A 24,985-nucleotide genomic window follows, 5' to 3' on the forward strand; every position below is an offset into this window, starting at 1 on the left:
TATCCACTGCTATTACTGGCAATAGTAGCATGGGATCTATTTTATGTTTGGGTACTTGCCAGGTACTTGTTGTAACCTGGTGGAAACAGGATGCCGGGCTGGATGGACCCTTGGTCTGACTCGGTATGGCATCTTTCTTATGTTCTTATGAAGTGGAGGAATGAGAGCGTGAACAGTGTGAGCTGAGTTTTTTTTCACAGGAATAAAGAGTAAATAGTGGCTGCAGGGAAGGGGCAAGGAAAGGTCATGCTGTATTTTATTTAAAAAGCACAATGTGGTGATGCGATCATTTTACTGAGTTACTAACAGGTCGATCCAGTAAAGTGTGCTCCGTCGGAGCGCACTGTCACCCTGCTCTGGACGCGTGTTTTCCCTTACCCCTTATTCAGTAAGGGGAGGAAAACACGCGGCCCACCCGCGGCACCTAATAGCGCCCTCAACATGCAAATGCATGTTGATGGCCCTATAAGTTAGGTTAATGCATTTTTGAAGATTATATTTTTCTTCTTTCCCTTCAAGATTTCTCCAGGTGTAGTTTTTTTTTGCAGTACATATTGCATTTCTTTTAATGAGACAATTTCTAATTTCTTTCTGTATATTTTCTTTGGCATAAATATTCCTCCGACACACCTAGAAGAGGGGGAGGGAAATTCCTCCTAGCTCACCTGTAAACATTATGGCCTCACAATAGTGCACACATTGTTGGCAGATCGGGCTATTTCTTTTCCATTCTGCAGGAAAAAAAAACCATTTCTGCCGGTTGCGTTAGATCTGGGATGGCCACCTGACTGCCAACAACCCTCAAGGTTGCCGCTTTTTCCTTTGCTGCACAGTCCCCCCAGCAGTCGCAGATTGATGACTCATCGGCAGCAGAGCTCCACCAGCAGTCGCAGATTGATGACTCATCGTCAGCAGCAGCTCCACCAGCAATGGCAGATTGATGACTCATCGGCAGCAGCAGCTCCACCAGCAGTCGCAGATTGATGACTCATCGGCAGCAGAGCTCCACCAGCAGTCGCAGATTGATGACTCATCGGCAGCAGCAGCTCCACCAGCAATGGCAGATTGATGACTCATCGGCAGCAGCAGCTCCACCAGCAGTCGCAGAATGATGATTGTTAAGCGACTGCAATAAAGCTCAATACCGGAGAAGGGTTGGCAACCTCACTTATTTCCCGCGTGATTGGGCTTTTTTTTCTAGTCATTCGCGGGTTGCTTGTAATTGGGCGTTTTTTCCTGCCAATCGCGTTTTTGTTTGGGCTTGGTGGGCGGGACCTGTGCTCTGGTGTTGCAGTGATTGGCCGTCCATAGCAGGCGCATCCTAACCTATTGCAGCATTAAGCTAACCAGAGCCAGCAATCCCAGGAGCGCGTGGGCAGACCCGGCCTGGCATTGCAGGAAGCAACAAGCGTCGTGGGTGACCAAGAAGCTTCTGTGCAGCTGCAGCCCTGAATGCTGAAAGGTGTGGAGCACTCAGCTGCCTACAACCAGGAATCAGGAGGGGGAAATGAGTGTTTAGGGGCTAGAGATGGGCTCGGAGGGGGGAATCGGGGTGGGGGCAGAGATGGGCTCGGAGGGGGGTATCATTGTATGGGGCTGGTGTTTTTAATTTGTCCTACACCACTTTTAATTTTATTTAATTTTTTTCTCATCTCCCTGCAGCAGATCCCCTTTGTAAGAAAGCCTGGCCATACCTACTGTTTCTGTCATTGGCTGCTGCGCTACTAGGATTTGATCTACTATAGCTAAAGTAAGGACCTAAAAGATCCTGCTAAGCGTGGGAAGAGGAATGTGAACTAAAAGCATGGATTCAGTCTGTTGTCAGCAATGAGAGTAAGGCTGTGTGCACATTTTGTAAGTGTGACATTCGTGCACATCATGCAGACCTTCTGCAACATGCAAGTAGTTAAGCTTCCTTTGTCATCTATGCGACTCACAAACATTGGTGTTGCAATTTCATGTGTTTTGGGCTTTTTTTGGAAAAAAGTGCTTGTTCTTTCATGAAAACCTGGCAACCCTAAGCGGTGTCTTTCCCACCCGTTCTTTTCTGCTGTCCCTGTGACGGTTTCTAGCAAGCAGCGGGACTGACTGTAAAGGGCTCCAGGCTGGGGGCTCTGCACTGGGAATGTGGGAAGGAAATCAAGGAGGCGATCAGGTCTTTAAGTCTCAATCTATGGGGCCGATGCAATGCAGTGAGCTCAGCCGAGCGCATTGTTTAACCTGCTGTGGGACGCGGGTTAAACAGGCGCTAATCCACCCCCTAATGCAATAGGAGGATTAGTGCCTATTTAATGCACGTCGGACACGGAGTGAATGAGTTAGCGCTCATCACATGCAAATGCCCTCATTCCCTCCAAATGCAAAAATAACTCAGCAAACAGCCGAGATGTGAAGACAGACGTCAGTTTTTATATCCGGCCGTCTGCCAGTAATGAAAACTGCCACTGATAAACTCGGCGGCCGTTTTCATATCTGGCAGACAGGGCAGCGCAGCGGGTCGCGCTAGGAAGGAGGTGCTAAGTTCGCGTAAATGACTCTAGCACCTCCTGCGTGACCCCCTACTTTAAATATTGCATGGCCTTCCCCCCCCCCCCCCCCCCCCCCCCGTGGGTACCTTGCGTGTGCTAAGAAAGCAGGTGCTGAAAAGTCAGCGCCTTCTTTCCGGGAAGAGTTTTGCATCGGCCCCTATGTTTGCAGCCATTCTTATGAGCTGCTCTGATTGCTGCCCATAGGATTCACAATAATTTGACTTTCAGAAACTTGAGCATTGAAATGTTAGGATTTAGGGGTCAAAGCTTGAATGGGGGGAGCTCTAAGCACCGCCCCGTAAAGAGAGCAGAGGGGAGTTAGCCTGCAAGAGACTCCTCAAAGCTCACAATTTTACTTGCACACAGAAACCTGAGATTTACCTTTTGTGCTCTCTGTAACCTGTAATTTTACTTTACTATTGTTTTATAATTTGTATTATGGTTTTTTTTCAATTTGATATTCCCTTATCCTGTATTTGGTGAGGTCTTGTATATGTGTGGACAGTATAATACATTTCCTGGATTTCCTCCACCATGTGCTTCAGAGAGCCTAGGTCCGCATAGCTAACTCTCTCCCTGAAAGAAGCCGACACCCCAGAGACAGTACCTGATTGGACTAAAAGCAACGATTCCTATTGGTGACCGGAAGAAGAAATTACTCCCAGGATGCGCGTCAGAGCAATCTTATTGGACATTATGAAAAGTTTAAAAGTCGCTTGCACAGCTCTCCGCTTTGAGTAGCATCAGAGACAAAACCTTTTAAACAAGCTCGCTACTCCGTGGAACAACAACTTCCTCATTTTCTTGTTCTGCTTTTCTCTTTCTCTGTCTTTTCTCATTAATAAACTTGCGTTTAGATCAAACAAGTGACTGCAGTTGCCTTTCTGAGACCCGCTCATTACGTTCTGTCTGTATATTCCATGTGGGACTGAGGTGAGGGATTCTGCTAGCATTTAGTTTTTGTGTAAGGTTTGTATCAGTCCAGCTTGTTTTGTTTTCCAGCAGGGAATAGATTTTTATTTATTTATTTATTTATTTATTTATTTAACAGTTTTTTATACCGACCTTCATAGTAAATTACCATATCGGATCGGTTTACAATTTAACAAAGGGAAAAAACTAGAGTAACAAATTCACATAAACGAAAGATAACAATAAGTAGGATAAGTCAAAGTTACAATCAACAGGGGGAGAGAACTTGGAAGCTTGCAACAAGCTGGAAAGAAGATAGGCCGGTAAAAGAAATTTTACCATAGAGTGTACAAGTTAAAAACTTAAGGACGGTGCTTTAACCTGAATGTCTCAGAGTCCATTTATTTATTTATTTAAGAACATTTCTAATTCACATATTACAAAAAGTTCATTATTTAGCTGCTTTTGGGCAAGTTACCTCATTTCCAGTTTTGTTGTTTCATAGATAGGATGTTGCTGTGTGAGTTTTGGGAGTTAGCGCTGTTTAAATGTGATGGGTTTGATACAAAGGTGCTGAGTGTTTTCTGCAGGGTTTTCTGTTTATTCACAAAGTGCCCTGTACAGGAGGGAATTAACTCTCCAGATTCTCTCTTTCTCTTGTCCTCAGCCCGACCTGTCTCTGATCCTGACTACATCGAATAGAAAGAGAAAGTCTAAATCTCGCCCGTCTCCCATGGATGGTTTTATGGGTTCTGGGACTTCAGTGGAGCCCAGGAAGGGGGTTCTGCCTTCTCCAGAGCCAGATCCCTCCTCTGTGCAGCCTCTGGCAGTGCCCCCGGGATCAGAGGAGGGGGCAGGGCTGGCTCTGGATCCACTGCAGCCCAGGACTTTGGGCTCTCTGTGGATGGTTGTGGAGTGGCCGGAAGCAACAATGAGCAGCAAGTTGGAAAGGATTGAAGGGGAAATCTCCTCTCATGCTAAGCGGCTGCAGGCACTGGAGAACAAGGTAGGAAATTTACTCATTAATTCTCCTGTGTCCATTCAGGATAAAGTTTGTTAGAAGAAAAAGTAAGAATTTGGAAAATGTTGCCAAAAGAGAAATATTTTAGAATTATCAACTTTCCCAAGAGAGAATATTTCACCAGGGGAGATGATTAATAATTATTTAGGGGAGGCTTTGCAAAGATCTAAGGAATCTCTTCTTCTAATTAACCCCATTTCTTTTCTAGTGAAAATTAAATGTATAAAGATCTTCTGTCTCTTGTTGCTGATCCACAAATTTCAAGGAAGAAGCTGAACCCCCAAAAGTAATTTTCTAACCCTTGGTCATTTTTAGTCTTCAATTCTCATCCAGGTCACGTCTACACCTCTCCCTCCCCCGCTTTATTTATTTATTTGGTTTATATTCTTTTATATACCGTTATTCTGATAACAATCATAACAGTTCACAGTATAAATATAAATAAAATCGATTAAAAATTATAAATTATAATTATAAATGATTAAATTCAATATAAATATTACATCTATGGATAATAAACTAAAATGAGCAACAGTCAATTTAAAAAATATAAATTTCCTAGTGAGGACCCAGGACAATGGGTTACGCGCTCCCCTGCTAGCAGATGGAGACGGAGTCAGGTTTCAAAGCCGATGTCACCCTAGATACCCCCTGCAGTGACCTCGGTCATCCAGTGTCTCTCTGTCTCCTAGCAGATGTGGAGGTGCTATCCCCTTACCACTTGGAGAAAGATCGAGCCCCGTTCTCGTCAGGGTGGATTTGTGCACACTCGAGTCCGTGCTGGCTGACTGAACGCACAAGGTACAGTGAACTACGGCTCCGGCAACAAAGAAGCCCAAGCGCCCCTCTCTGCTGCCTGCCATATTAGGGCTGCGCAGCCTGACCTGGATCCTTCCTGGGTCAGCTCTGTGAGGAAGCCCAGGGAGGGCCGGACTCTCAGAACTTCTCCCAGTCGCAGGATGGGTCAGCCAGGACCTTATCTGTTAGCGCCCGGATCTGAGCAGTCCCGGGGCTGCGTCCTCCTTGGGAGAGGGCAGTTCAGGGGGGCTTACCCCAGTTCCTCCTGGGCTAGGCATGGACCCAGCAACCTTTTCCGGGATGGAATTCGTTCAGGGCCTTCAAAGCCTTTGTTCAGGCGCAGTCAGATGCTGCCCCAGCTGGGAAGGCCTCATCCTCCCAGCCCTATCCGCAGGCTTACCAAGGGTATCCCTGACAGGGATCCAGACCCCACGGATGACGAGGGGGATGCAGTCTCAGTGGAGGACAGGGAAATCCTTCCAGGCCTGGAGCCATCCCGGCCCATGCTATGATCTTTCCACAGAGATGAATTGCCAGCCCTGGCCTCCCAGACCCTGAAGACTCTGGGAGTTCTCGGCACAGACCCTGTGTCAGAAGCAAAGAGGAGTCCCATCCTGGTGTCTCTACGGAAAGCCTCTTGCTATTTCCCGATTCTGGAAGCCATCCAGGAGGTGATTGACCTGGAGTGGGACACCCCGGAAGCAGCTTTCAAGGGGGTCTGACCGAGGAGGCCTTGGACCTTCTGGAGCCGGCGGTGTCTCCTCTCTTTGCCTCTTTGGCAATCCTTTCTTCTGCCAGACATTTTGCTTTCCTGATTACTTTCTTCATCTCTTTCAGTTTAACCAGATGTTCTTCCCTGTGTTTCTTCTTTTTGGGATCCTTTATTTTTCTCGAATGCGGTTCTTTTTATTTGTATTTTATCAGCCACCTTCTTTGAGAACCAGATCGGTTTCCTGTTTCTCTTGCTTTTGTTTACTCTTTTTTTTTTAATTTAAGTTTTATTAATCCATATTAATGCAATAACATTTGCATAAACAGATGCAGGAATATAGCAATACAGAAAATCATGACATCTTAATGTAAGCAATAATGATAAAGCAAGCAAATAAATAAGACAAGTGCTGCTTTGCTTGGGATTCTTAAATTGTCTGAACGTCTGCATTATCCCTCGTCACTGAGTCGTAGACGCCACAGGGGCTGGATTTCCCCTCCATTGCAGATACGGATTCCCCGCCTGATTAAATCCAGGAATGTGGTGCTGCTTCTGGGCAGTTTTCTTGTATAAGATGCACATAGTGTCCAACTTTTGAAGTAAGAGGGCACCAGCTCCTGCTTCCACGTTGCTGCCAGTAATCACCGTGTGCCCAAACAGAATTGGGTAACCAGCTCTCTTTCACTCCCAGAGCCCTCAATGGGGACGTTCAGTGAAGCTCGGTCAGGGGACAAAATAATAGCTCTGCCCAAGATCCAGTGTATAATGTCTGATACTTCCTTCCACAGTCTTCCCACCTTAGGGCAATCCCACCACATGGATAAAAGGACCCGATTGACCACAACCTTTCCAGCAGAAACCATTGGAGCAGATTTTAGCACAGTGGAGCCTATGAGGGGTAAAATGCCAGCAAAATAGAAATTTCAACCCGTTTTCCACAAGGGAAGCGGATATGGAACACTTCTTGGCCTGTAAGAGGATCAGATCCCACTCTTCTCTGGAGAGAGACTTCTCTAGATCTTTCTCCCATGCTGTGATATAGTTTGGTATACATTGAGGAGCATTCTGTAGGAGACCATAAATCTTGGAAAGCCCTCCCTTTACCCGATCTGCTCACTCATGCCCTCCCTCAAACTTCAGTTTTCCTGGGCGCAGTTCCCCTTCTATGGAGGCTTTCTTTATGAAATGACATATTTGCAGATAAGGGTAAACGTTAGGAGATTGTAACTGAAATAGTTCCCGAAGTTGAGCAAAGGTCATTTCCTAGCGTGTGGCAGATGGACTCAGGACCAATGGGCATAGTGCACTCCTGATAGCAGTTGGAGACGGATCAGATTTCAATCTGAAGTCAGCCCCTAGTACATATACCCCTGCAGGAAGTGCAGATCCTCAGTATTTTCCGTCTCCATAGCAGTTAGGAACTATCTGCACACTCTCACAGCGTTAGAACCAAATTGAAAGGAGAAAACCAAAATTTAAAGAAGAAACTTACCTGAAGACGAGCCCCGCTCTCCTGCGGTGATACCCTCGGGTCCCTCCCCCAGTTGAGATTCCCGAGGTGATTTCCGTGGTCCCTCGGAGGTGAGCTTCGGTCCAGCGGCCGAATTGCGGCGAGGACCTAGCCCCCGATTCTCGGATGCGGCTGAGAGGCAGCGGGTGCACCCTCGAGCGCGGCGTTGAAGGTATTTGCTCTCTCCCCCCGCAGCCGAGACCGCCCATAATGAAGCCAGGAAGCACCGAAGACAAGGTAAGGTAGAAATCTTCGCTCGATTCCGGTCTCTGAGGTTTGAGGAGGAGCACAGGTCACCGATTGAGACCAGCACCACCGGGTTGATCCGCCCTACCAGGGCCAGGCCCTGGCTTTCCCAAGGGTCTGCCCACGTGGAGACCCCCCGAGGTGGTCACCATATTGCCTGCGTGCTCGCCGTTGCCATCTTGGCCGCTCCGTTCGCCGCTTGGCCAAGCGCACATCTATTTAGGCGCACAAAGTACATGTGTGCGTAGACCTGCGCGCTTATAACCCTTGCGCACATAAGCGGTGCGTACAGGATGTGCGCGCCCTTCTAGTTGTGCGCATAACTACCCTTTGGGCGCACAACTGCACGCACAATCTACACGCTTGAGTTATTGTTTTTGGCGGGTATTCGGAAAGCACCTTCAGACAGCTTTATGATATAAAAAGCAAATTTATTTAATAGACAATACAGATAAGAGGAACAAGGAAAAGAGGAAGTCGTTGTTTCTCTGGAGACGCAGGTCTGTGTCAACTGGGCATTGGGCTTGCTTCTCAAATGCGGAGAGCTCGGGATGGGACTTTTAAACTTTTTTCATTGTCCAATAGAAATACATTGATGCGCATCCTGGGTGTATTATCTTCTTCCAATATCCAATTATGATCGTTACTTTACAGTCCAATCAGGTATCGTCTCTGGGGTGTTGGCTTCTTCCGGTACTGAGCTTGCCAAAGCACATGGTTGTGAAATATGTTGCCAGCAAAGTCAGGAAATACACAGCTCAGGCTTAAGGCCTATATACATTTCCCCCCTTGAATCGTTTGAGAACGATTCACCAATGAAAGGCTGAGATTGTATTTCCTGGATTGAAATGGTCATAGCATCAATTTAGTATGACCCACCTTTTGGACTGTTAAAATGGCTTTCATATTCCTTATGTTTAAACATTCTTCTTGCATATCCCTCAATCATTCACACATTCTAATTTGCTTTATTGTCATTCAATCTCACATTCACTCTTCATTCAGGTCTTGTTCTGGCCTTCTTCCAGTTGATCCAAGATTCTGTAGTGTGTTCCTATTAGCAGCATATAAATGATCTATATATTCAATTGATCCTCTTAATGATTGATTATTGCTTCAACCATTCTACTCAGGGTTAATACCACTGTCTTAGGTTGCCCACGGTACACCATCCTAATGATTGGCTACCTGGTGCTTACCCGTCATCGTTAAGCATAACAGCCTGAGGAGGTAACATTGCTGCTGGTCAATGAAAAGCTTTCTGTCGTCTTCATAGATGATATCTCAGGCCATTAAAATAACAAACTTCATTCAGTCTCACAATTAATCATTGCAAGCTCACTTAGAAATGTAAGCCACTTTAAACTGTGTTTCCCAACAATTAAACCAAATTCTGTGGAAACACAACCTTATCCTTAAATGGTCCTACACATCTGATTCAGAAGGGGATTCAATCATGCTCATCATTAGATGCTGACGAACTGCAGCAGCTTGGAAGTGCACTTCAGATGTAGTATTTACCATGATATTGAGTCCTGGCAATTTAGGCATGGCGGAAGCAAAGGCGAATGCATGCGGGGGCCATGAGGATATAAACATCTATATGTTTCAGCCTACCATGCATTTGAATGTCATGAGAATATAAACAAATGCCTTAAGTCTAAATCAAGAGTAGGATTTCTGAAAGAGACATCCAATCCAAAGGGATAAGAGATCTCTGTAACCAATGGGATGGTATCTACAAACTCTAACTGTGTGGTGTTTAAGAATTGGGGAATCAAATGAATGTCATAATTCTGTCTTCAATTACCAAGAATATCTATATAAACATATGGAACTACATTAAACCTTTAGACTTACTAAATATACTAGAATTGAAGAGGACATGCTTGTCTGTGCAGCCTATTCACACGAGCTGCCCAAGTACGGTGCGAAGGCCGAACTGACAAACTATGCTGCAGCACATTGCGCCGGTCTGTCACTGACACGCAGATGTCTGGACTAAGAAAGGCAGGTTATAATAACTGGAGATGAATATAACGTGGAAAGCAATAATAGATGGTAAGTCAAACCAGTTATCTATGGGACCTAGGGATGAATGATCATCTCAATTAATCATATAATGGATATGAGAGAACTGGGAATAGCAGCAAAACTTTAGTGTTTTGAGTTTGTATAATGTGTGGCGTGTAGATAAAAGTAGATGTATGTAGATATCCAAATCATGGCATTGGCAGAGTGGCATATGGGCTTGGTGTGTATGGCAATCAGTTATCATTGACATTAGACAATACAATGTATAGTGTGGTGTACTGCATAACAGGTAATCTTTGTGTAAAGAGCTGACAACAATTGGGAATGGATCTAATCTGATCAGGGCAATATGATCACACAATCATGAGAACTGCATTAATGTAGAATACAACAACATAAAGGCAAAATATAATCAAGCAAGAGTAATAAAGTTCAATGATGAGTGAAGGATGAGTTCTGTGATTAGGGTGGAACTTCCGAAGAAGGGATGGGAAGAATGGAGTAAGTCCCATAAATGTTGTTGTCACGCTTTCAGTAAGGTGTATCAGGTTCTCATTCACCACGGCCTAATGGGGATATGTGCTTCTTTAATAGTTTCAGATACCTAATATGGTAAAGTAGCATAAAATCAAATTAAGCATTGAGAGCAAAGTCATCTGCGGTAAGCTAAACCACAAACAACGAATATTTCAGACATTTCATTAAACATAAGTCACACTAGACTGACACACACTCATCCATCCTTCAAATATACATTCGATGTCTTCTTCACATAGGACAGACAACAGATAACATATAATTTGAGCTCAAAATTCATATCAAAAATGTATCAAAAGAGTAGATCAAAAATTAAAAATGTGTATGAAAAATGTGTGAAAAATAAAAGTCCAGAATTCTGTATAAAAAGGTAGGAAAAGGAAAATAAAACTGAAGTTCCTTTGAGTCAGGAAGACTGAAAATCTGAAAAGTAAATACTAGCATACAACTGAAATATTAAATTAGCAAATATTGTGCATGTAAAATTCAACCAATAATATTAAATAAATTCAATCAGTAATGTTCTGAGCTTATAGTCAATGTGTCATAGAATAATTAGAACTCAAGTATCAAATAATTAATACTTAAATATGCTACAGTTTAAACTAGCAACTATTTCCCCTTTTTTTTTTCTTCCGTTCGCAGCACAGCCAGTGCTGGCAGAACAGATAAGCAGTGCTATGCCTTGCAACACTTACTTCCCCTTTTTTTTCTCTAAGATACAGTTTAACTTTTTAGCTAAAATGTCTTTTCAAACTCATAATTCTCTTCTCAGAATCATAATTCAGCAGCTCAGATTCTAAATTTTAACACTAGTATATGTGCTTGTCAGTACGCCAGTTCAGTATTAAAGGAATGTGAAGTTATTAACGTAATAAAAGATCAGTATGTAAAGTTGTGAGCAAAGGGGATTTATATTGGTGGGAGGTGTGTCTCACTCCCCCCCTTGATCCCTCTTTTACCACAAACGTACAGTTTAGATCAGAAAGGAAAGAATATGTTGTAAGAGGAAGATATCGCATGCGCTTGGTGATCACCTTAATAGAAATGCATTCACATCGAAAAGAGGAACTTACACTTAAAACTTAAAACTATACAGTACCGTTTGAAAATGAACTTACTTATACTAAAAATCCTTATAATAAAAATATACCTGCAAATGATAACATGACTAAATCTTAATAGCTTGAACAATAAGACCAGTAAATACATTAAAATGCGAAGTTTAGCAACCCGTTATATCTGTCCACAAGCCCGTTACTTTTAGGGCGTTACTCGTCTGTGATGGCATTACAAAAGTTCTGCAATCTGATAAAAACTGACCACATGCATCTGACTCAGATGTACACTGGGCTCAGATGTATGGCTGCTGTCCCTACTATAGGAGACAGGGAGACACGTCTGCAAAGACATATTTATTAATTTTCGGTTTTTATATACCGGGGGTTCCTATATAATATACATATCACTTCGGTTTACATGACAAACGGGAAAACTGGCAAGGATTTACTAGTCTTATGTAAACAAATTCTATGTAAGCAAATTCCTATCTTAGCTTCTTTGTCCTAAAATGAATACTGCAGTAATGCAAGCAATAGCTATAAAAATAAGGCTCAGAATAAGGAGGTCATCCTAAAGGATGGTCGTACTAAATGTGGTTCCATTTAAAACTGTGTTCCATACTGAGTTCACACTGTGTCCTGTCCAAGCTTCACTAGAGTGGCAATGTAAGGTCCCACATACGCAGATACCTTCTCTGATATGTGTGAACTCACTTTATCTGGGGACATGCGCTCTAAAAACTCAGGTTTCCTGTAACGGAATACAAGGGCCCATGAAAGGCACTCCTTCCAGGTGTTTTCTGCTTGCCCCATTACTTGGTGTAATCTGGTTTGAAATAGACCATTATACTGTCTCACCTGATCGTTTATCTCACGCTGACACTGCTTTTGTTTATTATGCCACTGCGATATCAGCAGTGAAGCTACCTGGCCCAAGGTCATGCATCTGGTCATGCATTTGGAGGCATGGTTACGGCTTCCAGCGCTCCGAACAGTGTTCAGTTCAATTGCAGTCAGGGATCCTTCTAGAGGACAGACTCTCTTTTGTGGACTTAAAGCAAGTGTCCATCCATGAAATGAATCAACCCAAATAGTGACATAAAAAAATGAACGATCTAATTTGGCAATTTTTGCTACTGGGGGACCAGCGACAGCTGAAGTTACAGTGACTAGTTCAGTTTCCTCACTACTTTCCGTATCCTCATCGCTATTTGCAATCAAGATAGGTATAGATCGGAGGCAGGGAGTGGGTGACAAGTCAAAAGGTTCAGGAACTGGTGGCAGTTCAGGAATCTCTGAAAGTGGTGACAATACTGGAGGTGGTGGTGAGGGAGGAGGTGAAGGAGGCAAAGGAAGGGGTGTGGGAGGAGGTAGTGGACGAGGGGGTGATGAATCTTCTGGCACAAGAATAGTACTCGGTGCAGAATCTACTGGCATTCCAGTGTCTGCTGAATTGTGCATATCTACAATTACTGGACCTTCTGCTGGGTCTACTAGCCATGTGCCGTATTCCTCGAATGCAGGAACAACATCTTCAAAAAGGTCATCCTCAATCTCAACTGTACTGAGTCGAGGCGTGCTTGTGTGAAATGTGGGGCTTACTCGGGGTTCTCCTTCCCTTTCTGAAAGTGCAGCAGGATCTGAATGTAAATTACCCACTGTAGTCACTGTTTCTTCTGGCACTAAACAATCACGAGCATACAGTGAATCATATGGGGGTGGTGACACTGCTCTGTCACAATTAATAGCTTCTAAATACACTCGTGTCATAGCGAACCATCTGGACACCTGTAAATGTTCCGCTAGCCTCTTATTGTCTTTTGCCCTGGGCTTGTTATACCTGTCCTTGAAAAAGGTCATTAGCTGTATGAGCGTGGACGGGTCAAAGGAGCCCCCTACTGGCCATTCTAGGGAATCATCCCTCTTTGCCCACGCAACCCACTTAGAGTGGCATTTGCGAATCAACTTCTCATTAAGCTCATGTAGAGCGATAACTTTATTAAGGGGACATGACGGACAGACCTCTACTGCTGTCTTGGGACCTCTTAATATTGCAGACCAAAACTTCGACATCATAAAGTTTAACAATAATTTCGTGTAGCCACTCCCTTATGAGAAAGAGTGGTTCAACCTTACCTTAATTGTAGTTTTCACCGTATCGCGAAATCCACGCTTCCGGTGTGCTGTACTTCTTCAAACGCGAAGGTATTCACAGCGGGGCAGGGAGAGACAGCCTGCAGACAATGGTACTGAAGACCTATCTACTCCTTTCCGTTCGACTGGTTACCGTTTCCTACTGTACTCGGGCTCCAGTGCATTACCGCCGAAACAACCGGGATAGGGCCAGAGGCGGCATCAAATCCGCCAACTGTTTTCGAACTTATTAGCACACTAACGGAAAAACCTATGACTCACTTGTATAAGACAAGTTTTACTTACCTTTCCAGACAGCTCCACGTATGGTTGTCCGTAGAATGCTTGATCTGAAGGCTTCTTATTCTGTGTGCTTAGTTTTCTCTTAGTTTTCTCGCAGTGCGGGGTCCACCTGACCAGTTCCTACTCCGGCAAGAGCCCCAGGTGGTGTGTCGCAGTATTCAGCTTGGGCTTACTGATTGGTACTGTACTAGATCTGCCAGACAGCAGTGCGCGCCGAGGTCTAGGAAATAATAAAAGTTTCTGAACAGTTTTTTTTTCTTTTCTTTGAGAGTAAAACTTACTTCCTCAAATGCTTTCTTCGTGGTTTCTGAAGTGCCTCAGGTCTCAAAAATCTCAAAGTAGATTCTGGATGCTTCAGGGTGGGTCCCCACTCCCGATCGACGGCACCCTCACTTTCTTCGATGCTGGCAATGAGATATTCCTGAAGGTGTGCTGGTCCGCGATGCCCGCATTAGGTCATCCGAGTCACGGCACCAATATGTTTTTGGCGGGTATTCGGAAAGCACCTTCAGACAGCTTTATGATCTAAAAAGCAAATTTATTTAATAGACAATACAGATAAGAGGAAGTCATTGTTTCTCTGGAGACGCAGGTCTGTGTCAACTGGGCATTGGGCTTGCTTCTCAAATGCGGAGAGCTCGGGATGGGACTTTTAAACTTTTTTCATTGTCCAATAGAAATACATTGATGCGCATCCTGGGTGTATTATCTTCTTCCAATATCCAATTATGATCGTTACTTTACAGTCCAATCAGGTATCGTCTCTGGGGTGTTGGCTTCTTCCGGTACTGAGCTTGCCAAAGCACATGGTTGTGAAATATGTTGCCAGCAAAGTCAGGAAATACACAGCTCAGGCTTAAGGCCTATATACATTATGCACACCGGAGCGCATACGTTTACGCGCCAACAGCCATGGCACCACCAGAAACAGGCATAAAGGCTCAAGTCCTCTGCCCAGCATGCCACATCAGAACCTCACAAAGCAAGGAGGCCGACGCCCTGTGCATCCAGTGTGAGGAGGCCCTGGGAGATCCAGTTCAGGGCCAGTCCCGCCCAGGGCTGAGTACTAGCTCCTCAGGGGGTACCCCGGACCTAATAAATCCCAGTGGGACCTCCCCACAGACGGGGACCCCCAAGGACACAGCACCCCTCAGCTTGGATCCAGTGTCTATCTCATGGGTGGAGTTCTTCAAAGGGGTCCACACCTTTGTTCAAATGCAAACTGAACCTATGACTGAGCAACCATATGCTCCACGGGAGGGCCCTTATGCCCCAGGCCCCTCAAGACCTAGGCGCAGGTTTTCACTACCCAGAAGCTCCACTTCTGGGGACTCGGACATCTCTGAAGAGGAGGCCAAGCCCCTAGAAGAGGGGGAACTCCCCCCGGGGACAGAGCCTCACCGAACCATGAGACGCTTCTTCATAAAAGAAGAGCTTCCGGACCTAGTCACCCAATGCCTGGCTGAGTTCGCCGTCTCGGGCCCAGGTACCCCGGGGGAACCTAGAACGAACCCCCTGCTGGAGGGCCTTTGCCAGCCCTCCCACCATTTCCCACTGTTGCAAGCCGCACAACAGCTAATGGAACTGGAATGGAATGCTCCAGAGTCCTCGTTCAAAGGGGGACGAGCTTTGGCAGCCATGTACCCTCTGGATCCGGCAACCAAAGATCTGCTTGCCTGCCCAGGAGTCAACATCGTGGTCGCCAAAAGCACCACTATCCCAGTAGAGGGAGGAGCAGCGCTCAAGGATGCACATGACCGACGTCTGGAATCCATCCTTAAACAGTCCTTTGACGTGGCCGCTATGTCTCTACAAATTACGGCCTGCTGCACAGTGGTGACATGTGCCTGCTTATCCCAGACCAGGAACAACGCCCCGGGAGAAGACATGGAACAGGCAGTATCATTCCTTGCGGATGCTGCTTCCGATCTGGTGTGCACAGCGGCCAGAGGAGAGTCATCGGCCGTGTCGGCCAGGAGACAACTCTGGCTCCGAAGCTGGTCGGCCGATACATCTTCCAAAACGCGCCTTACAAGGATGCCTTTCAAAGGATCCCTCCTGTTTGGCAACGAACTAGAGAAACTAGCCAACAAATGGGGCGAGTCCCCACTGCCACGATTACCGTAGGATAAGACGAAGAGGAACCAGCGACCCTTTCCCAGATCCTCCAGGGGCAGAAGTTCACAGTGCTTCAATCCATACAGAAGCAGCTATCAAGTGCCCCGCCCTACCGGCAGGAACCAGTCCTTTCGGAACAAGCACAACAAAAGGGGAACCGGCTCGGGTTCAGGCCCCAGCCGTACCCAACAATGAGATTCAGCCGACCCATCCAAGGGAAGACGTCATAGGGGGCAGACTTGCTCTGTTTTACCGCAGATGGGTCGAGAACTTCGGACAAGTGGGTCCTAGCCATCATTCGGGAGGGGTACCATCTGGATTTCCTATGCACCCCTCCGGACAAGTTCGTGGAGTCTCCCTGCCACGACCCCTCCAAAAGGGCGGCAGTGGAAGTTACACTGTCCAGACTACTGGCCCTCGAGGCCATAACCCCAGTGCCTCCACAGGAAATAAATACTGGGCATTATTCCATTTATTTCATCATTCTCAAGAAAGAAGGAACGTTCAGGCCCATCCTGGACCTCAAGTTGGTCAACCGACACCTGAAGATTCCCCGATTCCGCATGGAAACTCTACGATCTGTAATAAGGGTGATACAACCGGGAGAGTTCCTCACTTCCCTGGATCTGTCAGAGGCCCAACCACACATCCCAATTCATCAGATACACCAGTGCTACCTACGCTTCAAAGTCCTGGACCGTCACTACCAGTTCCGGGCGCTACCCTTCGGGTTAGCCACAGCACCCCGGACGTTCACCAAGGTAATAGTGGTGGCAGCAACACTGAGGAAGGAAGGAATCCTCGTACATCCGTATTTGGACGATTGGCTGATCAGGGCGAAGTCGCCAGAGGAAATCCACCAAGCAACCAACAGAGTCAAGACTCTACTGGAGAGCCTAGGATGGGTGGTCAACACGAACAAGAGTTCCCTACAGCCCTCACAGTCGTTGGAATACCTAGGAGTCCGGTTCGACACCAAAGAAGACAAGGTCAGCCTAACTCCCACAAGGAGATCAAAACTGTGGAACCGGTTGCAATCCTTGCTGAGCGATCCTCGTCCACAGTATGGGATTACCTGCAAGTCCTCGGCCTGATGGCATCCACACTGGAGGTGGTCCCATGGGCGCGAGCCCACATGAGGCCCCTACAGCACTCGCTCCTCTCATGATGGAGCCCAAGGTCCCAGAACTACTCCGTACGTCTTATCACTCCCGAGCAGAGTCCAGACCCAGCTACCGTGGTGGCGGCAGACCAGCCACATGAGTCAAGGATCAAGGCTGTCCTCCCCAACCTGGACCCTGCTAACCACAGATGCCAGTCTACGGGGATGGGGAGCACACTGCGAGGAGTTAACCGCCCAAGGGCAGTGGAACGCAGAAGAGGCAGGATGGAACATCAATCGCCTAGAAGCACGAGCAGTCAGGCTAGCCTGCATGAGATTCGAGACAAAGCGGTCAGAGTGATGTCTGACAACGCCACAACAGTGGTCTACATCAACCGACTAGGGGGAACCAGAAGTCAACAGGTGTCCCTAAAAATAGACCCACTGATGGCATGGGCGGAAGCAAACCTCCAGGAGATCACCGCCGTCCACATCGCCGGGAAAGACAACATCACGGCGGACTACCTCAGCAGGGAAAGCCTAGACCCAGGAGAATGGAGGCTGTCGCCTGCAGCCTTCCAAATGATAGTGAACCGGTGGGGGACACCGGACATGGACTGTCTGGCAAACAGATCCAACGCCCAAGTACCCAGATTCTTCAGCTGCAGGCGGGAATCGATGCCCTTGTACAGACCTGGCCACTAGGGACCCTACTATACGCCTTCCCGCCATGGCCCCTCTTGGGCGCAATCATTCACAAGATACAGCGACACAGGGGACTAGTCCTTCTGGTAGCTCCGGATTGGCCAAGAAGACCGTGGTATGCAGACATGAGAAGACTGCTGGCAGGGAAACCCCTACCTCTGCCTCCACACAGGGACCTGCTTCAACAGGATCCGATCCTCCTCGAGGACCCAGCTCAATTCCTCTCTTACGGTCTGGCCATTGAGAGGGCTCGCCTGAGAGAGAGCGGATACTCGGGGGCTGTAATTGACAACCTTCTCCGAGCACACAAGTTCTCCACTTCGTTAACGTACATAGGGATTTGGAGGGTATTTGAAGCACGGTGCGAAGACCATGACATCAAACCACGCTCATTTAAAGTCCCCGTGATCCTGGAATTCCTACAGAACGGACTTCAGAAGGGACTGTCCCTCAACTCCATCAAGGTACAGGTAGCAGCTTTGTCATGCTACGGCTCCAAGAGTGAGGGAGAGAGCCTCTCACCCGGACGTGTCATGCTTCCTGAAAGGAGTCAAACACATTCGCCCACCCCTAAAGTGGCCGGTGCCCCTGTGGAACCTTAATCTCGTTCTGGACTTCCTAGCGGGAACCACCTTCAGAGCACTCCGAGGTCTGTCCCTCCGCCTGCTAACCTTGAAGACTGCATTCTTACTGGCAGTCTGTTCAGCCTGCCGCATCTCGGAACTGCAAGCACTATCCTGCCGTGAACCATTCCTCAGGCTCACCCCGGGATCCATCCAGCTACGCACGGTTCCCTCGTTCCTCCCCAAAGTGGTCTCTCACTTTCATCTTAACCAGACCATCTCGCTACCATTGGCGGATGCCTTGAAGAATTCGGAAGAAGCCCGTAGTCTACACCACCTCAACATCGGCAAACTGTTATCCAGATATCTGGAAACGTCGGAAACCATACGAAAAACGGACCATCTTTTCGTCCTTCACAGCGGGAAGAGATTAGGGGAAGCGGCCTCGCGGGCAACCATAGCCCGCTGCATCAAGGAAGTCATCAAGGCGGCCTACGTAGAAGCAGGCAAACCACCACCTCTACAGGTCAAGGCCCATTCTACCAGAGCCCAGGCAGTATCCTGGGCAGAAACTAGAATGCTGTCACCTGCCGAGATCTGCAGGGCGGCGACCTGGTCCTCCATCCATACCTTCTCCAGATTCTACTGTCTGGGTGTTCAGGCACGGGAGGACACGACATTTGCAAGGGCAGCACTAAGTGGGTCATGGGCAGCCTCCCACCCGGTTCGGGAGTAGCTTTTATACACCCCAATAGTCCTGAGTCCATCTGCTACTCGCTAGGAAATGGAGAAATTACTTACCTGATAATTTCGTTTTCCTTAGTGTAGACAGATAGACTCGGCATCCCACCCTTGGCTGCAGTTACGCATGGACTTTTCAAAGTGATTCATGGGCATCCATCGGGCCGGAGAAAGGCAACGTCTGAGGAACCGCACGGTGAGGTTCAGTCCTTGGTTTGCATTTTCTCCCCATCGCAGGTAAAATGCAGCAAAAAAAGAGACTCAAAGTAAACACGCCCAAGGGATCCAACGCCGAGCGAGTCTAACGAGCGGCCATCTTGGTTCTGCCCCCAAGAAGGCGAGGTTTTAACTGGATTTGAATATGGACAGAGAGGGAGCAAGACACATGGACTCAGGAAGTCTCTTCCAGGCACTCGGCAAAGCAAGGTGGAAAGCACAGAATTGAAAAGTGGCAGTGGTGGAGAAAGACACAGATAAGGGCAACTTGCCTGATGAATGGCGTTGACGAGGAAGGAAAAGAAAAGAAAAAGAAAATGAGGAGCTGCAGAGTGAATGCATTTGTAGGGGGAGGGAGGGAGAGAAGCTTGAACTGTAGGTGGAAGTGGACAGAGCCAATGTAGCGACCTGAGAAGAGGGGTTACATGATCATAGCGAGGTTAAAGACAGAGAGGTCATGCAGCTGAATGTTGAAGAGATTGCAGGGGAGAAAAATGAGTCAGCGGCAGGTCAGCAAAGAGCAAGTTATAGAAGACACAATGCTAGGTTCCATATTAGGTGCTACCACCCAAGAAAGAGATCTAGGCGTCATAGTGGATAACACATTGAAATCGTCGGCCCAGTGTGCTGTGGCAGTCAAAAAAGCAAACCGAATGTTAGGAATTATTAGGAAGGGAATGGTGAATAAAACGGAAAATGTCATAATGCCTCTGTATCGCTCCATGGTGAGACCGCACCTTGAATAGTGTGTACAATTCTGGTCGCAGCATCTCAAAAAAGATATAATTATGATTATTATTATTTATTATCATCTAATTTGTACTTTGTTCCTTCAACTTTTGTTAATTGTAAACCGGTATGATGCGATTTCCATCGCGAATGCCGGTATAGAAAAACTTTAAATAAATAAATAAATAAATAAATAATTGCGATGGAGAAGGTTTTCATGGGTAATGATTCAGATGGACTGAATCAAATCACGGTGAACCTAGAAGATGCGGTAGGCCTGATTGACAAACTGAAGAGTAGTAAATCACCTGGACCGGATGGTATACACCCCAGAGTTCTGAAGGAACTAAAAAATGAAATTTCAGACCTATTAGTAAAAATTTGTAACTTATCATTAAAATCATCCATTGTACCTGAAGACTGGAGGATAGCAAATGTAACCCCAATATTTAAAAAGGGCTCCAGGGGCGATCCGGGAAACTACAGACCGGTTAGCCTGACTTCAGTGCCAGGAAAAATAGTGGAAAGTGTTCTAAACATCAAAATCACAGAACATATAGAAAGACATGGTTTAATGGAACAAAGTCAGCATGGCTTTACCCAGGGCAAGTCTTGCCTCACAAATCTGCTTCACTTTTTTGAAGGAGTTAATAAACATGTGGATAAAGGTGAACCGGTAGATATAGTATACTTGGATTTTCAGAAGGCGTTTGACAAAGTTCCTCATGAGAGGCTTCTAGGAAAAGTAAAAAGTCATGGGATAGGTGGCGATGTCCTTTCATGGATTGCAAACAGGCTAAAAGACAGGAAACAGAGAGTAGGATTGAATGGGCAATTTTCTCAGTGGAAGGGAGTGGACAGTGGAGTGCCTCAGGGATCTGTATTGGGACCCTTACTGTTCAATATATTTATAAATGATCTGGAAAGAAATACGACGAGTGAGATAATCAAATTTGCAGATGACACAAAATTGTGCAGAGTAGTTAAATCACAAGCAGATTGTGATAAATTGCAGGAAGACCTTGTGAGACTGGAAAACTGGGCATCCAAATGGCAGATGAAATTTAATGTGGATAAGTGCAAGGTGATGCATATAGGGAAAAATAACCCATGCTATAGTTACACAATGTTAGGTTCCATATTAGGTGCTACAACCCAAGAAAGAGATCTAGGTGTCATAGTGGATAACACATTGAAATCGTCTGTTCAGTGTGCTGCGGTAGTCAAAAAAGCAAACAGAATGTTGGGAATTATTAGAAAAGGAATGATGAATAAAACGGAAAATGTCATAATGCCTCTGTATCGCTCCATGGTGAGACCGCACCTTGAATACTGTGTACAATTCTGGTCGCCGCATCTCAAAAAAGATATAATTGCGATGGAGAAGGTACAGAGAAGGGCTACCAAAATGATAACGGGAATGGAACAACTCCCCTATGAGGAAAGACTAAAGAGGTTAGGACTTTTCAGCTTGGAGAAGAGACGACTGAGGGGGGATATGATAGAGGTGTTTAAAATCATGAGAGGTCTAGAACGGGTAGATGTGAATCGGTTATTTACTCTTTCGGATAGTAGAAAGACTAGGGGACACTCCATGAAGTTAGCATGGGGCACATTTAAAACTAATCGGAGAAAGTTCTTTTTTACTCAACGCACAATTAAACTCTGGAATTTGTTGCCAGAGGATGTGTTTAGTGCAGTTAGTATAGCTGTGTTTAAAAAAGGATTGGATAAGTTCTTGGAGGAGAAGTCCATTACCTGCTATTAAGTTCACTTAGAGAATAGCCACTGCCATTAGCAATGGTAACATGGAATAGACTTAGTTTTTGGGTACTTGCCAGGTTCTTATGGCCTGGATTGGCCACTGTTGAAAACAGGATGCTGGGCTTGATGGACCCTTGGTCTGACCCAGTATGGCAGGTTCTTATGAGGTGATAAGAGAGGGGAGGAGTGTTTTGGTGGCAGTGTTATAGAGGAAGAACTGACTCACTGTAGCAGTGTTTTGGATATGCAGAAGGAGGGGAGGCATCAAAGATGACCCAAGGTTAGGGAATGAGTAAACCAGGAGGATGAGAGCACAGTGAGCCCTCCTGATGTGACAGAATCAGATGTTCCTGATGTTCTAGATAATGCTCTGTTAGATCTTGGGTTTTATTATTCAGATTTATCCAGGCAGAGACGATTGATATTCTCTGTCTCTGGGATTAGACTTGTAAACCCTGAGGCCCAGAAAGGAAACTGAGTCCAGGGGAACAAGTCTGGCAGTTCCTGTGGATGAGGGGTCCTGGTGTCCCATCTTCCATGATAAAATGTTATGGGATTAAAGCCAGCTGAGCCCCTCCACGTGTCACTGAGTGTTTCTGGTTTGTGTTTCAGGTGCCGGTGACGTTTGAGGACATCGCTGTCTATTTCTCCCAGGACGAGTGGGGGTATTTAGATGAAGAGCAGAAGGAGCTTTACAGGGAGGTGATGAAGGAGAATTATGAGACCCTGAGCTCTCTAGGTCTAGGTAAGGATTGCATTATCTGCATTTCTAGTATACACGGAGAATATTTTACTAAACATCATTGGGTCAATGCCTCACAGTAAATGTGCACACAGCCCTGGATTTCCCCCTCTCTTGTGTAGGGAACAGGAAGGGCGGGATTGAGGCAGACAGAGCTGGGGTGAACCCCCTGATAAGAAATTGGCAGCTTATCACTGATGCTGTAAGAATGAAGCAGCCCGGTGTATCCCCAGAGCCCTCAGTCTCCTGCGACATGGAGTATCTCCTCCTCTTTTCTGGGCCACTCTCCCACTCCCCACTACAGCAATAGCAATTTGGATCTCCCTCCCTGGATCTCAGATTCTGTCTGCAGGTAATGGAACCTCCTCTTCTCTCCTTCCTACCTCCCCCCTCCTCCCGATCCTAGATCCTCTTCTCTGAAATCCCTCTTACTCCATCCTCCTCTCTTCTCCTTCCTCCTCTTCCCCCATCCTAGATTTCCAAACCTCCCCCTCTTTTTCAAACTTTCTAATCTCCTGTCCTTAATCCTCTCTCCTTATTCTCACCCCATCCCTGGTCTTCTCATATTCTTTCCCTCTCCCTCCCATCCCTGAGATCTCCTCCCTGTGCTAATACCTGAGGTCCCTTTTCCTCAACCAGTAAAAGCAAAATAATTTCTACAGGCACAAGTAAGATTGGGAAACCTATGTTATTGTCTCAGTATATTATAAGATTACTAGGGCTCTGGGAATCATTACGTCTCATCTGCACATGCGTGATATAATGACATCACCCGGAGTGGGAGGAGGGGCTATAGGCAGCAGAGGAGGGGCAAGGACACTCACGGCACGGGGACAATCACTGCAGCCACGGCGCCATCAATGGAGCAGGGAGCAAGGGAGAAAAACCAGCAGCACCAGGAGAAGAAAAGTGGTGGGGGGGGGGGGTTTCCTGGATCCCCACTGAATAATCTATAATCACTGCTGAAGAGCCCTGCCTACCAGTGCACCCATTGCTCTTTCATTTTTCCCTAATAGTGAGGAATTCCTAATTCTGGAATTCCTCAAGAGGGAAATGTAGAGACAAGACCTGACCCTTGTACCAGTTTTGCAACAACCTGTGACCTTTTGAGACCTAAGGGCTGTAAAACTGTGGAAACTTGTACTGTTCTTGTTCCTTTGCAGCAACACAGGGAAGCTTGGTATCTGGCAGAAGACGTATGCATGTGCCTGTGAATCACTGGGAACCCAAAGTTTTGTTTTATCTGTGGGAACCGTGCATGAGAGCACCAAAGGGGAAACAGATGGGAGAAGTTAAGCTATTTGTAGAATGAAGGAAAATGTGTGTCCTGACGGTCAGAAGGATGACTGCTGACTGCATGCAGAGGGCTTGAGGTCAGACAGAGAGAAAAACCTGTATATAAGGGGTGGTTGGAGCACTGGATATTTGGAGAAGGCCTGCACTCTGTCAGCATGTACATTGCATTGTACCCTTCTCCCCAGGAAGACGACCATTCTTACAGTTATACTGGAACATTTTATAAAATACTTATAACCTATGTACATATAATGAAATGTATGCTTGCAGTTAGGATTCAATACTAATAAAAGATGAATTATCTGTAAAATTCTAAAAAGAAAAAATCTTCCTGTGTTTCCTGAGACCTATATTACAGAAAAGGGATCCAGGAGAGAAGCCTCCCCTGAAGGTTTAGCCACAGCAAGCAGTCTAATCTAAAAATAAAGATAATTAGGGAACTGAAAGCCTTTGGAATAAGGAACAGTAAGGCTGAAGCTAAACAATTGTACAGCTTAAAGTCAGCGGGTGCAGGAGGCCGAAAGCGGTGGTGCTCTGTACTCAGCCGGTAAGGGCTGAGCTCAGGTAAGTTTAAAAAAAAATAAAAATAATAAAGAATTTAGTGAAGACAGAGAGATTACAGAAGGGTCTGCATGACTTCCTCAGGTCTCCATGCTTGGTGCACCATTCTGGCGTTTGTTCCCGCTCCCGTTGGTGTTAGGGGAACTTGGCAGGTTGAGTGGCACCGGTGGGCTAGGCCCTGCGGCAAGGCTTGTTTCTTGCGCTCCGCATGGAAGGCCACGGCTGCATTTTTGCCGCTTTTGTGCTGCTTTACTGCCCTCTAGTGGAACGTTGGTGCTTCTAGTGCATCTGGCTCTGCACACGTGCTGTGCGCCCAGTTCTGGAAGTGACTTTTGTACGCTCGGGGTAGATTTTCAAAAAGCGCGATTTGGCGTACTTTTCTTGGCGCAAACAAAAGTACGCTGGATTTTAGTAGATACGCGCGTAGCCGCGCAAATCCTGAATCGGCGCGCGCAAGGCTACCAATTCCGTATAGCCGGCACACACCGAGCCGCGCAGCCTACCTCCATTCCCTCCGAGGCCGCTCCGAAATCGGAGCGGCCTCGGAGGGAACTTTCTTTTGCCCTGTCTAAACCCCCCCCTTACCTTTGTCGGGGGATTTATGCCTCCCGGAGGGAGACGTAAATCCCCGCGCGCCAGCAGGCTGCTAGCGT

At 46.5% G+C, this 24,985-nt stretch overlaps 2 protein-coding genes across 2 annotated transcripts in view; both read left to right on the forward strand.

Moving 5' to 3' along the window:
• The window catches only part of LOC115083644 (zinc finger protein 208-like), a 309,671-nt gene that overhangs the window by 264,064 nt on the left and 20,622 nt on the right, over positions 1-24,985 (forward strand). The window contains exon 7 of the mRNA XM_029587587.1: positions 24,616-24,634. Coding sequence (XP_029443447.1) covers positions 24,616-24,634 — 19 coding nt within the window. The remainder of the gene's footprint in view (positions 1-24,615; positions 24,635-24,985) is intronic.
• Positions 1,245-24,078, forward strand: LOC115083659 (zinc finger protein 689-like). The gene is made up of 5 exons (XM_029587610.1): positions 1,245-1,462; positions 1,663-3,461; positions 4,108-4,446; positions 22,346-22,478; positions 23,639-24,078. The coding sequence occupies exons 3-5, from the start codon at positions 4,174-4,176 to the stop codon at positions 23,785-23,787; spliced, it is 555 nt and encodes a 184-aa protein (XP_029443470.1). The 5' UTR covers positions 1,245-1,462; positions 1,663-3,461; positions 4,108-4,173; the 3' UTR covers positions 23,788-24,078.

Source organism: Rhinatrema bivittatum, chromosome 2 (assembly GCF_901001135.1).
Source record: "Rhinatrema bivittatum chromosome 2, aRhiBiv1.1, whole genome shotgun sequence".
NCBI lineage: Eukaryota > Metazoa > Chordata > Amphibia > Gymnophiona > Rhinatrematidae > Rhinatrema > Rhinatrema bivittatum.

What these genes read in the sequence shown, in the direction of transcription:
- LOC115083659 (XM_029587610.1), top strand. Translation starts at nt 4,174, where the DNA reads ATGGATGGTTTTATGGGTTCTGGGACTTCAGTGGAGCCCAGGAAGGGG. An exon ending in TGCAGGCACTGGAGAACAAG is followed by an intron (nt 4,447 to 22,345) that starts GTAGGAAATTTA and finishes TTTGTGTTTCAG; the next exon opens with GTGCCGGTGACGTTTGAGGA. An exon ending in CCTGAGCTCTCTAGGTCTAG is followed by an intron (nt 22,479 to 23,638) that starts GTAAGGATTGCA and finishes GTTCCTTTGCAG; the next exon opens with CAACACAGGGAAGCTTGGTA.